Source organism: Balaenoptera physalus, assembly GCF_965194825.1.
Source record: "Balaenoptera physalus genome assembly, chromosome: 14".
Classification (NCBI taxonomy): domain Eukaryota; kingdom Metazoa; phylum Chordata; class Mammalia; order Artiodactyla; family Balaenopteridae; genus Balaenoptera; species Balaenoptera physalus.
This window is the reverse complement of record NC_138893.1, coordinates 13,549,403-13,564,602: the sequence shown is the minus strand read 5'-3', so window position 1 is coordinate 13,564,602 and position 15,200 is coordinate 13,549,403. Positions and strand designations below refer to the sequence as shown.

General features: G+C 48.4%; 1 protein-coding gene across 23 annotated transcripts in view; it reads left to right on the top strand.

Annotated features, from left to right (window-relative positions):
• Nucleotides 1-3,973: 3,973 nt before the first annotated feature.
• DISC1 (DISC1 scaffold protein) overlaps nucleotides 3,974-15,200 on the top strand; it is a 598,559-nt gene continuing 587,332 nt past the window's right edge. For 18 of the 23 annotated variants that reach the window (XR_014252949.1, XR_014252950.1, XM_082422985.1 and 15 more), the window contains exons 1-2: nucleotides 4,190-4,387; nucleotides 8,014-8,109. Coding sequence is in view for 21 of the 23 variants with exons in the window: in XM_082422985.1 (XP_082279111.1) it covers nucleotides 4,330-4,387; nucleotides 8,014-8,109 (154 nt within the window). In the remaining 2 variants the exon portion in view is untranslated. Of the gene's footprint in view, nucleotides 4,388-8,013; nucleotides 8,110-15,200 lie in introns of all 23 variants that reach the window. The other 5 variants (XM_082422971.1, XM_082422980.1, XM_082422979.1 and 2 more) reach the window with 2 other exon arrangements.

Genomic DNA, 15,200 nt, shown 5'->3' with positions numbered 1-15,200 from the left:
GAAGTGGTCTAACATAATCAACCTGCCACCAAGTAGCAAACGGGCTGATCACCCTGGGGAAGGCTGCCATATTGTTGGTCCTGCTGCTGGCAGCTTGGCCCCTCAGCGGTGGCCGTGGTCAGGTTGGCCTTGCTGAGTGGAAGTCTGTATTGCTGAGCTCACAGATAACTTCCAGCCCTGCCACCATGACCACTTTGCTCATCAGCCTATTGGACAATGTCAAGCGTAGCTGGAGAAGGAGGCTGATTGGTACCCACAGAACGGCGTCATCCTATCCACTTGAGGATTACAATCCTCCTCTGTTGAGACCAGAGCATCTATTTGTGACACAGTATCTTCGAGTTTTTTGCCCACTCAGAGAGGTCTATCTGTATACCTCTTCCCCAGATCTCCTTGTCACCAATTTTCCAATCATGTTCCTTTCAAATCCCTGACCATCCAGCCAAACCATTGGCCACACTCCCTGAATTGGCATATATTTGTTCTTCTGGCCATTTCTCCTTTCAAGCAAACTGAACAGTAAGGTTCACTGCTCAAAGGTCTGCCCCCTGGGTGGATTTTCCTTCACCACTGTCCTTCGGGGTTATCCCAGAAGGGGCTGTAGTACAGCTGCTGTCTACTTTTGGGTGGTACCTGAATATTATGCAGGACCATCTGTAAAGCAGGCCCAAGTTTTCTCTTCCTCAGTCAACTGATCCTAGGGAACTGGCCATGAGGCCGCAGGTGCAGGCTGCGAGAGGGAAAGTAGTGTAGCAGATGTGGGGACCTTGGGCATTTGGGCCCCTTCCTCATGTAACTTACTTGTGCCTTCCAGGTCTGCTTGAGCCGCATCTCATATGTACCACTTGCACTTGATGACGGAGTGCTGCTGTGCATGCCCAGATTCATGCCTGTGGGTCAGATGGCACCCACGAAGGGCAGCTCAGCTTGCACGGCTATGTGGTGGCCCATGGTTAAATGTTCAGTTAGTACTGAGGCCCAGCAGTAAGTGAAAGGCTGTTTCTCAGAATGAGAGTACTTATCCACAGAGGATGGCAGGGCTTTGCCCTGTAATCTTCAGGGTCTGTGATGTGACGCCCCTATAGGGGTCTGACCCAGCCTCCACCAGCAGCTACCACTACTGACCACTGGATCTGCTGGAACTTGTGGCTCAGATGGCAGAGGGCAGCTCACAGGGCAGCCCGGACGTGGTGCAGAGTCTTCTTTTGTTCTGGGCTCCAATCAAAACTGGCAGCTTTTCAGGTCCCTTGGTAAAGGGACTTGAGTAGTATCCCCAAATAAGGAATATGTTGCTTCCCAAACCCAAAGAGGACCATTAGGTGTTGTGTCTCTTTTCCAGTCATAGGAAGGGCCAAATACAACAACTTATCCTTCATCTATCCCACCGGACCTCTAGAAATCCCACTGAGATGGAAGGCTCTAGAATTTTTGTCAGATTTATCTTCCACGCTCTGGCATACAAACGTCTCACCGGTAAGCCTAGAATAGCGAGTCTTTCCCACTCACTAGGACCAATTGGCGTAACATCATCAATGGAATGGACCAGTGTGAAGTCTTCCGGAAGAGAAAGGCGATAGGGCGCCTGCTTGACCAAATGATGATGTAGGGCTGGAGAACTGATCTATCCCTGAGGTAGGGCAGTCTTTGCTGCACCGCTGGTTTTGCCAGCTGAAAGAAAGCTGCCCTGGTGGTCTTCACGAATAGGTATGGAGAAAAAACGTTTCCCAGACCAATAGCTGCATACCAGATACTAGCAGATGTATGAATTTGCTTAAACAGTGATGTTACAGCTGGTATAGCAGCTGCAAGGGGAATCAGCATGTGCTTAAATTTATGATAATCCACTGTCATTCTCCAAGACCCATCTGTCTTCTGCATAGGCCACATGGGCATGCTGAATGGAGAGGTGCTGGGAATCACCACCCCTGCATCTTTCAGGTCCTCGATGGAGGCACTAATCTCGGCAATCTTTCCACGAATGCAGTCTTGCCTTTGGTTAACTCCTTTCGAAGGCAGAGGCATTTTGTAGTGGCTTCCACTTGGCCTTTCCTACCAAAACAGCCCTCACTCCACAGGTCCCAGAGCCATGGTGGGGATCTTGCCAATTGCTGAGTATCGTTCTAATGATGCATTCCAAAACTGGAGAAATAACCCCAGGATGAGTGCAGAGACCCACTAGGAGATGGACCTGAGCTAAAACTCCACTGATTACCTGACCTCCATAAGCCCCTACTTGGGCTAGTGGACTGCAGTAATGTAGTGGGTCTCCTGGACTCAGGGTCAGTTCAGAGTCAGGGTCCAGTAATCCCTGAGAAGTCTGATTATTTCCTCTCCCCCAGCGCACAGTCACCCGAGTAAAAGGCCCTATGTCCCTTTGGGGAAGGCTGAAGAAAGATTAATAGTATATATTTTTTGGCAGCGTTGCAAGGTCTTTCCTGGAAGAGACAGACATCTCTTTCGTTCAAAGAGTTTTGGGTCTGCAAACGGACGCAAGTCTGGGCATTGATGGAGTCTCTCTGTTTTGGTATTTAAAGTTCGGCTTTTGTTCCCTTGACCTAGAACTTTTCTGCTCATATAGATCAAGTAAGAATTTAGTAGCATCCTCATCAAAGAACCCCATGATTCACTGGCCAATGCCATAGGTTTGTGGCCGTCAGACTATTCCGGTTGCTGCTTTGACTCTGCTGTCCATTACAGAAACCATGCCCACCCTGCCTTTGGTGATTCATTGTCACCATGTGGCCCCAGCTACTCTGGGGTCCAATTATCCTCATTGCATTTAAGGACCCACACTGCAGTGGCATAGTTCCCACTATAATTTCTGACCTACAGAGAAGAGTTGACCAACGATGCTGGGTCACAAAGTTATTTCTCAGAGTCACGGCGAACGGTGTGTCCTCTGGACCCTCTCGGAGTGAGTAAGCAGGTCATATGTGATAAATCCACTCTAACACTTCAACCTCCCTAAGCCTTTAGATAATTCCTTTCCAGTATACCAGGGCAGTTCTGGCATTTCCGCTTCATTTAGTGTAGGTCACCTCTTGCCCCATGTTTCTGTCAACTAGCTAAACAAACAGAGCTTTTTTCTAATCTCTCAAACCACAGCACTGAGTCCAGCTCTCTGCTTCGTGGTCTACACCGTTAAATTCAGCTTGATCCAACTTTTTTGTTCCTTCCACCATCTTCCCACATGCTTCACATCCACGCTCATATTCATTCCGTCCCACAACTCTCCGACTCCTAAGCACATCCAGGTGTTTTCACTGACACAGTTCTTATCTCGTGAAGGACCTTGACCCTCCTGTAGTTCTAGCAAGATCCTGTCCCTTCCTCCAGAGAGCCTTTCCGATCCTTCTTCACGACACTCCCTCTTAACCCCCAACTTCTGCAATGTTTTGTGCCAAACCTCTGGCTCGTGGCATATTCCACTGCATGCTGTTATTTAGTTTTATACGCACATATTTCTCTTCCCCGCTGGAGGGGAGCCCCTTAAGGGCAAGAACCGTGTCTGACAGGTGCGGCGTCAGGGATGCTCCAGCAGCCCCCTTGAAGGAACCGAGGAGGAGGGGAGTCGAGCTGGGCACGGATCGCAGCTGTGTCCTGGGATGGTTGCCCGAAGTGGAGAGGGGCATCTGGGACCAGTCCAGTGCTGCCAGAAGATTCAAATAGTTGGATCCTCATTTCCTGTTGAACTGCTCGCCCCCCTCTTTCCCAGTGTGGTCCGTCGTCTCCCCTCGTTCTCCTCCCCCCGCTCCTCTCCTCCCCTCCATCTCTTCCATCAACCTTTTGGTCACTTCCCTAATTACTGTCTGCGAGGCACCCTCGTAGAGCCGCCCCGCCCCCCGCCCCAGGAAGGCCTCCCAGTTTCTCCTTCTCGGAGCACCCGTTCTCCCCACCGCACTTCCCCTCTCGTTTTCGTCCAGCAGACGGGCGAGAGCGAAAAGCAAACTTCCCGAGGTCCGGGACGCAGGCTGTGGGCCCGCCGGCCCCGCCCGCCCCAGCCGCTCGCGTGTGCTTGTGTGCGTGTGTGTGTGTGTGTGTGCGTGCTTGTATGCGTCTGTGCGCGCGTCTGTGTGCGTGTGTGTGCGCGTATGTGTGCGTGTGTGTGTGCGCGCGCGCGCGCGCGTGCCGGGGCCGAGGCTGGGGAGGAAACGGCCCGCGCGGCCCGGGAGGAGGAAGAAGCCTCCCCTTCCTCGCCAGCCCCCTCCCCACTTCCCGTCCGGCGCGGCCGCTCGCTTCCCGCGCCGCGGGCCTCGGGGCGCACGGAGCCCGCCGGCCGCCGCGGAGCTGGAGGCTGAGGAGGCGGAGCGGGAGGAGCCGGCGGGGCGCATGCTGGGCGGGGGTCCCCAGGGCGCCCCGGCCGGTGGCGGCGGGGGCCACCGCGCAGGTAGGGGTGCTGTCACGGCCGCCCAGCAGGTCGGGGCGGGGGTCCGGCGGGGAGGGTGCGCTCTTCTGTCTGGAAATCGTGCAGGTCCGGGCTGCGCCGCTGTTAACATCTTGGGTTTATGCGTCCTTGCGAGGTGAGGGAAACTGAGGCAGGGCGCGTGGCGCGCCGCGCTAGGGTCGTTGTCGCGCCGGGTCCTCCCCGAAGACCGTGCCGAGATCCCGGGAGCCGCAGTTTTGGCAGCAGCGCCGGTCGGACCCGCCAGGGCGGGTCCCGGTGGCCGAGGAAGGCGGCCGGGGCGCGCTCGGGTTTGGATGCGCCCGGGGACTGCGCCGTCCGAGCCTCGGGTCGCCGTGCGCCCTCATCCGCGGGCCAGGGGACGCCCGGGCGCCCGGTCCCGAGACCGCGTCCCGACCCCGGGCCGAGTCTCGGCTTCCACCCCATCGGGGACCTGGAGGGAGGAGGTTGGGGTGGGTTGAGGAACGTGGTGCTGGCACCGCCCGCCCCAAGTGGCTGCTCGGCGAGCAGTTTCACCTCCCGTTTCCTCGGCAGTAGTGACGCCCACGCCCGGCTCGGAGCGACCCCTCCACTTCCACCGCCCCGAGTACGGGTCACGCTGTCAACGCTCAGGGTTGACACTTAGGCCATTAAGTGCACAGCTGCTTGTCAGGAACGGCAGGACGTCTCCTGCCATCTCACTTTTAAAATACATGCAAAGGAATTTGAGACTTTGGGAAGAGAATGAGGTCTGGAGTGCGGGAGTGTGTGTCCTTGCTGCGCCAGAAGAGGGCCGGGCAACTCGGACAAGTCCTTTAACATCTCTGAGCCTCGGTTTCTTCGAATGTAGAAAAGAGCACTGCGAACCCATTCCCTCCTCCACTCCCACCCCCGCAATCCGGTCCCGTAGACTTGCTGTGTGTGAAAGCACTTTGCGAAATGTATGGTCAGTTGGGCAAATGCGATCTGGACAGCCCCGGAGTTTTAAGAGCTGGGGTATGAGGCAGTCAGCCTGCGTCTCAATCCTGGACTTAGTTGTGCCTCAGTTGCCCCATTTATGAGATGGGGGCAATGGCAGTGCCACCTCATAGGGTCCCTAGGGGTTTAAATGTGGCCGTGGACGTGAACCCCCAGCCCAGAGCTGAGATACACAGTAAGCTCTAAATAATAACCTCAGTTGCTCTTTTCACTAAGCAAAACCTAATTAATTTGGAGTGGTGTAGAAAAACCAGTCTGATTTGATTAAAGTATGAATAGCAGAGTTTTTTTTTTTTAAACGTTGGCTTTTTAATTAATTAATTAATTAATTAATTTATTTATGGCTGTGTTGGGTCTTAGTTTCTGTGAGAGGGCTTTCTCCAGTTGCGCCGAGTGGGGGCCACTCTTCATCGGGGTGCACTGGCCTTTCACTATCGCGGCCTCTCTTGTTGCGGAGCACAGGCTCCAGACGCGCAGGCTCAGCAGTTGTGGCTCACGGGCCCAGTTGCTCCGCGGCATGTGGGATCTTCCCACACCAGGGCTCGAACCCTTGTCCCCTGCATTGGCAGGCAGATTCTCAACCACTGCGCCACCAGAGAAGCCCCAGAGTTTTTTTTTTTTTAAAGGAAATTTAATCTTATTAAGTTCAGGCATGGCACATGAAGTCTTTTGAGGGTCAGTTGAGACCTGGCACTGAGCAAAGAGAGGCCTGGAGCTGCTTTCTAAGCTCTGTGATCTTGAGCCTCAGTTTCGTCATCTGTTTACAAAAAAGATAAAATGGGGACAGTAGCTTTTTGGACTGATAGAGCTGCCTGAGACTCAAATGAGGTAAAAGATCTGAGAGCTCCTTGAAGCCTGTGAGTCACTGCACGAATATAAGACATCACTGCTACCAAGAGGAATAAGAACATCTGCAATTTTTTTTTACCGCCTACGGTGTCCCAGGCAGTCTATCAGGAATTGCTCTGATGAAATCCGCCCCAGACTGTTGTAAGGTAGATACTTATAATCCTCTCCCTGTACAAAGCTGAGATGCAGGGTCACCCTGCTTCTTTCCAAAGGTCATGTGTCTGTGGAGGGTACAGCTAGGATTAGAACCCTGGTGTGGGTGCCTCTCACAGCTGTGTTCTCAACCACTGGCCAAACTGAGGTTATGCAGGCGAGCTGTAGTTCAGAGCAGACCTGTGTTAGAACAATTGATAATAATATACCAGGCTAACAATTCACTCATATTTTGGAGTCTATAACCCTACGTATTTATAGACTCCAAAATATGAGTGAATTGTTAGCCCTGGCAGAAGAGACTTTGAAATAATCTTGTTTTCATCCCTATGTAAAAAAAAAAATCCCATTTTAAGCTGTCTTCTTGCAAAAATAAGCAGTGAAAATTTGCAGAGGAAAAACGTACTAAAACCTTCAAAGAACATATCACAAGAACTCATCAGAGATCCCCTTAAAAAATAGAGTATTGAATCAACACTTTGAGAAAAAGGAAAAAGAAAGAACTCATCAGAGGTCTCAAGACTAAATAGAGTCTGCATGAATGTTTTATTTTAACACATAAATTTGCCAGGACCCTTAGGATGGCACAAGAAGGGTAAACTGAGATTGAGGCTTTTGGTGTCATGGTTACCTGGGAGGGCTGGGACCCAGGACATTTCTGCAAGGACCTCACTGTTCACCTGAGATGCCCCCAGAAATGGACCATCAGGCAAAGTCTGTGCACCTGAGGGAGAGTGAATGCCAGGTTTCTGTGCTGCAGAAACAATCCCTAATTCAATTGTTTCTCTTATTCTTTTTTTTCTCGTTCATTCTTTTTTCTTTTTCCAAAAGTAGTGGGTGCTCGTTACAGGAAGCACGGAAAACTACAAACAAGAAAAAGAACACTGAAAACCACCATAATCCCAGCAATGCAGAGCAATAGTTTGGTGTCTGTTTTCTTGTAAGCCATTTCTGTGCCATGTTCATCAGTTTATATCTACTTCCAAAAAACTGCATGCAAACTATTATTGTTTCATTAGATGACAAAAAGAACAGTAGCTCATTGCTCAAACATTAAGACATTAGAAAAAAAAAAGCCCACATTTAATATGTTCATTAAAACTTTTCCTTTTAAAAAAATTCTTAAAATTGTGATTGAAGAAGGATTAGCGATTAAATTGTTAACGTTTGAATTTTATTGTGATTTGGTCAAAGTTTGATGAAAGATCTTCAGAGCGAAGAGAGGATACAGGGGTGACCTTTAAATAATAAGATCTAAAGACCAGCACAGAACAAAGTTTCTGAGTATAAAATTTTTAGATTAGGATCATTAGACCGGAATTAGAATAACCTTTTTGACAATGGTGATACTAATTCAGTTTATATGCCGGGTTCTCATGCAAAGCCAGCAGAGAGCACTGCTTCCAGAGATGCCCTGGGCACCCACCCTGGGGCTGGGGCGGGTCCCCTCTGGCACAGCTGTGCCACTTTTCCAGCCAGCACCATTTAGTAATATAAGCCTTTTAGCCCTTGGGAATCTTCTCTTGTTCTTGATTTTAATGACTGTGGTGAAAATTCCTTAGCAAGTATCTTTTGTGCAACAATCATGCAATTTAAAAAATACTTGCCACAGATGCTTTGACCATTCTGAATCCATTTTCTCTTGAAATCAGACTTTACCAGCTGCTTCTTTGAGCACAAGACTTCACCATCAGCTTCCCAGTTTTTCATACCAAGTGGTAGCGGGAGAGGAGAACTGTGGCTGATCAGTGAGTGACGTGGTATTTCTCTTTGGCTTTGGAAGGCAGTCAGGGGCCCACATGGTGTGCTCAGCTGCTGACATGACCATTGGTTTTCTGTCTGCTTCCTTTTTTTTTTTTTTTTTTTAAAGACCTAACTTTTTTTTTTTTTTAATTTATTTATTTATGGCTGTGTTGGGTCTTCGTTTCTGTGCGAGGGCTTTCTCTAGTTGTGGCGAGCGTGGGCCACTCTTCATCGCGGTGCGCGGGCCTCTCACTATCGCGGCCTCTCTTGTTGCGGAGCACAGGCTCCAGACGCGCAGGCTCAGTAATTGTGGCTCACGGGCCCAGTTGCTCCGCGGCATGTGGGATCTTCCCAGACCAGGGCTCGAACCCGTGTCCCCTGCATTGGCAGGCAGATTCTCAACCACTGCGCCACCAGGGAAGCCCCTGTCTGCTTCCTTTTATCCGGCCCTCCTTCCTTTTGGCCACTTGCCTCCTGTCATGGCTCAGAAATGGATGGTAGAGCTAGGCTTCCTGAGATCACTAGGGTCGCCTCTTGGTCTTCGGGTGTTACAAACAGAATCACAGAATTTATTGCTGGAAGAAGCTTCAAACGATCAGGTGGTCAGATCTGTTGAGTTCTGGCCGGCGAGGCACGGACAAGTGCATTTACCAAGTGCAGCTGCTGAGAAATATATATTTGGTCCTTATAATGGTAACCATAGGTGTAGGGGGCCTGATCTCAAATGAGGTAATTGAAATAAATAGCCCTAGATTCTCATTTTCAGTCAACTTCAGATTAATTTCCCAACCACGTTGCCTTGCGTTCATCCTGAAAACACATGGATATAATTCTACCTGTTCAACCCCTGCGTTTGCCTGCCATGGTAGGACTTTTACCCTTTATTTGCAGATGGCTTTGAACTCTCAGAGACATGTAGTTAAGACAGGAAACTCCTGGAGGTGTGGCACAGCTGTCTGCGGGGATAAGTCACATCAGAGACCTGATGGTTGTGAGTGACAGTAGAGATCATGGGATCTGGCCTGCTCAGTTTATAGGTGTGGAAAATGGGTGGGAGCAGCAGAGGGTATTAGGATCTGGGTCCTCTTCTCTTCCTTGGAGCTGTTTCCATAAGCATGCTTCGCTCCGTAGTTCTGCATAATTCCCCTCTACTTAAATATTAAATGAATTGAAACCAACTGCTTATTTATTTATTTTTGAGCTATCATGGCTCTTAAACACTTAAAATTCTGAACGGTTACTTTTTTCACATTGTCACTGATCTGTAAGAATCCATGTGTTCATTAACTCATTAGTCATTCATGCAACATTTAGAGGGCCTTCTTTTTTTAAAAAAATAGTTAATTAATTAATTTATTTATGGCTGTGTTGGGTCTTCGTTTCTGTGCGAGGGCTTTCTCCAGTTGCGGCAAGCGGGGGCCCCTCTTCATCGCGGTGCGCGGGCCTCTCACTGTCGCGGCCTCTCTCGTTGCGGAGCACAGGCTCCAGACGCGCAGGCTCAGTAGTTGTGGCTCACGGGCCTAGTTGCTCCACGGCATGTGGGATCTTCCCTGACCAGGGCTCGAACCCGTGTCCCCTGCACTAGCAGACAGATTCTCAACCACTGCGTCACCAGGGAAGCCCTTAGAGGGCCTTCTTGGCCCAGAATTAGAAACAGAGCCACACATGAGTAGGGCATCACTTTTCAACTTCGAGGAAAAACTTGCCAAAAAGTTGTCCATGCATAGAATAACCCATCTGGAAAAGTGGCCAGCTTTTTGCCACTGGAAGCATTTAAGTTAGTGTTGGCTGATTCTGTGGTGACCGTATGGGGGGGGATCTGCACGTGGGACAGAGGCTGCAGTGGACTATGTGTGGGAACCCCTCCCTCTCTCGGATTTTGTGACTTTTGTCCTGGAGGATTGGGATTGTCCAGGACTTGGGCGACTGTGTAAATTTCCTATTCTCTGCTCTGTGGGGTTTCACGTTTTGCCTCCTCCCCCCGCCCCCGCCGACCCAGTTGGTTCCATTTCAAGAGGCTCAGCCCGTTCCCTGCACTCAGCTGCCTGAATGAGGTTGGTATTTTAACTCCCCAGGGTTACCTGTATCTAGGATTGATATTAATGATTAACATGATCATGTTCACCCAGGCAAACACATCGACCAGGAATAGAAACGTTCATTTGACAGGTGGCCCTGTGTGGCGACTAATTGCTTTCACAGGTTGAAAGGCGAAATATCTAAATTTAAAGAGTGAATTGTCTTGAATGTAGAACCTGACTTTAAATTTGGTTTTGTGACATGCAACCTAACTTTTCTTTTTCATACCTGTCGTCTCTTAATTTGCAAGTCGATTGATAAGATGATTTGGCATAATTATTAGGCTTTATTTTTGACACAGGAGAATGTATGTGTTTTCCATTTATAAATGAAAGCATATCTCATCTTACTAAAATACTGATAGGCAAAGGAGGACAATTTCACAGCGGTCGAATAAGAAAAAGAGTAAAGAGAGATAAATGGGGCTCTGTTTCTAATACACTGGAAACAGAGACTTGTGAAAGCTGTTTTGTGATTACAGATCCTCTGCTGAAAAAAAATTTGTGTATCTCAGTACAATTCTTTTTTTTAATTAGGGTGTAATTGACACTAACATTATATTAGTTTCAGGTGCAGGACATAATGATTCGGTATTTGTATACATTGTGCAATGATCACAATAAGTCTTGTTAACATTCTTCACCTTAGAAAGTTACAAAGTTTTTTTTTTTTTTTTCTGGTGATGAGAATTTGTAAGGTCTCAACTCCGTACAATTTGTTAATATTTCCTTGATGCTTTCATTATAGCCACGAGCCGGGCATAGTGAAATGTGAGACAGCTGACCTTGGGTATAGATAATCTGCATTCAATTCAAATAGTAGATCTGGGGCCTCCAGTTCGCTTGACTCTAATCAATGCTTTTGTTTTCCTCTGTCTGGTTATAGAATTCTCTCCTAGAAGAGACACTAATTTATCCATTTATTCATTCCGTTGTATTTATCCATTCAGGAACATTTATTTGGCACCTACTGTATGCACGGCACTGTGGTGTACCCAGCAGGGTGTTTAAAGATGTATCAGATTGTCCACAAGGACCATCCAGTCGAAAGGGGAGATCTAACGAAGCCTGGTACTCTTTCCGGGTGATTTAAGGCAACCCTCAGATTTTCGCAGCCGCTATTAGGACGCTTCTTCCAAAGGCATCTCAATCCTTACTGCGTCTTCCCAGTCCTGAAACTTGATTGTGTCAGTATTTCTCTGCTCAGTACCTCCTGCCAGACGGGCCTGCATGCTGCTGCCAGGATAATCTTCCTAAAGCAGAGACCTGATTAGGTCACTGTTCCCCCCGTGCAAACTCATTATTGTCCTGCGACCAAATTCTTAGCATTCCTTTCCAGGCCTTCCTTAAACAGGCCACTAAATCCCTAAAATGGATACTCTGGCCCTTTGACTGCACACTTTATTCTGTCCACCAAGAACATGATGGAATCTGTCCTCTTTGCCCCCAGTCTCTACACATCTTGCCAGTAATACTTTCCAGCCTTCTCTGGTCCTCTGGGATCATCTACTCTTTTCCACTTCTTCTGTTACAGTTTGTTGTGTATTTAACCTGCCTTCCCAACTCCAGTGTAAACCCCTTCAGCTCAAGGAAGCTCTCTGGTTTATCGCCTTTCCCCTCATGTATGTAGTACATTCCTGGTTTATTCCACTCTGACTGAGTTGAATTAAACGATTTATTATATTTTAGATTGAGCAATCCCGTGTGTGGATTAACCCCATCTTGTTAATTTTTATGTCTTTCGAAACCAACCAAGAGTTCCAGAAGTTCATCTCAGTTCAAAAGTTTATTGAAATGCACAAATCACATTGCCGGATACCGCGGTGGCTCTTTAGATTTTAAAAAAATGTGTAGACTGTTATCCATACCCTTGAGAAGCCATGGTCCAGGGGAAAAAAGAGAATTAATTTTTTGAAGTTTCTGGATGCTGTTTCATCAGAATGATTGGCAATTGGGATACACCAACATTATCAAGAAGTAAGCAGCACCTAGTAGGTACCCAGTGAATACTTGGATAGATAGGTAGGTGAGTGGAGGAAGAAAGAAGGAATCCTTTAATTTAGAATGTATCGATTGCAATGTTTACGGCTGGGTATAACAGTTTTGAAGATAATTTACGCAAGTATTGATTTCCACACTTGTATATAAAATGTGCTGCTCTTCATCTAGGAGGAGAGAGATCAGTCCATCTATAGACACTCTGTGTTAATTTCCTGGCCCGTGGTGTTACCATGTAGTCAATTTCACCCACATTCCGAGTGGCTGGGAGGCTCACAGCTGGTGGGGGCGGAAGGAAGGGGAGTGTCTCACGCTGATCCCACACTCATGACCTCATCCTCTCCCCAGCTGCCTAATTGGCTTTGGGGATTGTAGGAAGAGTTCTGAACTATTTCCCAACAGGGCAGCTTTTGTGTGTTCTCCTCTGCTTGACTCAAATAGTCATTTGAATGGAAAAATGGACAAATTCTGTCATATTAATCCAACTGTTATATTTTCTTGACTTTAGGATTTGGGATTATCTAAGTACATTCATTCCAATAAATACTGGAATGTTTTTGAAACTTTTTTGGAAAGCGTAAAGTGATATATAAGGAAAGGTATTGATATTAGTCCTGTTTTTCCCAGTTTGCTGAGGTGGAGTAGGGCTCAGTGAAAATAAAAATGAGATATCCCAAAGGGGTTATTTACCTTAGGCTGATCTTGGGGTACATTTATATTGACTCTGCTTTTAAAATTGTATTCTGCTTTTTTTTTTTTTTTAATAATTTTTTTTTGAAATGTAGATTTATTTATTTATTTGGTTGCGCCAGGTCTTAGTTGCAGCAGGCGTGCTCCCTAGTTGCGGCCAGCAGGCTCCTTAGTTGTGGCATGCGAACTCTTAGTTGCAGCATGCATGTGGGATCTAGTTCCCTGACCAGGGATCGAACCCCGGCCCCCTGCATTGGGAGCATGAAGTCCCAGCCACTGCGCCACCTGGGAAGTCCCTGTATTCTGCTTTTTAAGGAGCATAAGACCCTTTTAAAAAAACAATATCCTATCCAAATTAGGAGACTGCCTTTCCCAATACAATGAATAATTATTCATCATTACAGAGCCAGGAAGGGGTGAGTCAACCAGAAATTGAGTGGAGAGAAACACACTCTTTTGGATATGCCTTTGCATTAGTCTGGGCTGAATTTCTTGTCTTATTTATCTTCTTATCATCTGCGTTAGACCCGTAGTAGGAATAGAGACTTACCGAATTGCATGGGTTGAAACTAACATTGTAATTGGGCCACCATCGCGCGGGGGAATTGCTTCCCAACCGGTGGTGGTTCCTGAAATGTGTCATGGGAGGCTCGGGCAGCAGCTGGGTTAGGAAAGGCAGAGTAGGGCACGTGTCTTAAAGTTGCTTTTGCATGCAAACACGCTCTTGAACACACTGCATGTTCAAGATCAATACAAGTGGTGAAAATTTCTAAAGGCTCTGCCATTCACACATTGCATAAGAGGAAAATGTCAGCTGCCCATATCAAAGCACGCCCTGATGATTTTAGTTTGGAGTGGCTTTAGAGGACCCAGGAAGCATGTGGGGACTGCAGCACCCCAAGCTGACCTTTGGCACTGCCCCTGCCCCTCCAGAGCCTCTACCCCGGGATGTTCATCACGTATCAAGATGTACTGTGAATTTCTGAAACATCGACCAATGCACCTTTTAATGGAAGTGCAGAGGTACCTGGCAGATTTCTTTTAAATTGTGATCAATGACTCATCATTAATGTGGGTAAGTGATGGTTAACTGTGACTGGCCGAGTGGCCGGATGGATAGGACTGTGAGTCAGGACCCTGGGCAAGTCCTTAAGTCTCTCTGAATCTGAGTGTCCTTCCTTGTCAGCCCTCAGTGTAGAATTGTGGTAAAGGTCTAATCCGATCATTTATATGAGCGCATCATAATCTGTACTGTTTACGTGTAAAGCATTGTCTTGATGGTAAACTCGCTGATATCGCCTCTAACATCAGTCCTGCCTGGGATCTCAGTTTGCCTTATAGCTTGTCCCTCACACCCTAATCCAGGTCCCTGATCCCTTATCTGAATCGCATGAGTGTTTCTGCAGCAAAATAGATGCTCGTGCCCTTAACTCAGTGGGGTCGATAGACTCTCCATCGCTTTACATCTGTGCACACGAGGGCTTGCAGACTCCTGCAGGATGCGTGAGGGGAAGCTCACGGTTCTCAACAGGGACTTCTCGAGTTAGGAATTTTCGATGATGCATCACGAGCTTGTACTTAATCGTTGTTGACCTCGTTTTGCTTGTTCTCCCCTTCCCCTCATTTTCTCCTGCTGCATTTCCAATTCTTAGCCTCAGTGGCTGTTGTATTATCTCTGCTCTTCCCAAGATGGGCCCCCGACATGCTGCCTTTGTTGTGAGACACAAGCCCAGCCTGCATAAGGGCTGAGCCCAGGGACGGAGGCGGCGTTGCAGGGGAGGGGGAGCAGGACCCCACGGAAGGTGTACTGCTCAGCCGGGCTTCAGCACGCTGCCGGCGCAGGAGTGCAGACTGGCTCTTCTACAAGGCAGCGCTGGCAGGCGGTCTGCTCTGCGGGGTCGGGGGGGCTCCCGTGCTCAGCTTCCAAGACGGTGTGCCCTCCAGGCCTGGCTGGTGATTGGTCCTTGGTCTGACACCTGGATTCCAGAGCCCCTGCTTGTCTCGGAGGGAGCCATAGACACCTGCTGTCATTGATAAGCTGGAAGGAAGAGGGGTTGGAACTGTCAAGGTGCCCCCTTAAATGTCCAGCCCCGCCACCAGCCAGGGTGGGCGATGCCTTTGGCTCCTATGTTGCTGTCTTGGGCTGTGAGCGCTCGAGGGCTGCTGGTCATGAGGAGGCTTCACGTGGCTGATCGATAGCAAACGATCACGGAGGGTGAAGGTGGTGTAACAGAGCACTTGGGGGTTGGCTCTGGGAAGGGAGTTCTGGAATTCTGGTTCTAGAGCCGGTCGATCTTTGCTTTTTCAAGGTGTAATTTAATTTTGGGTTT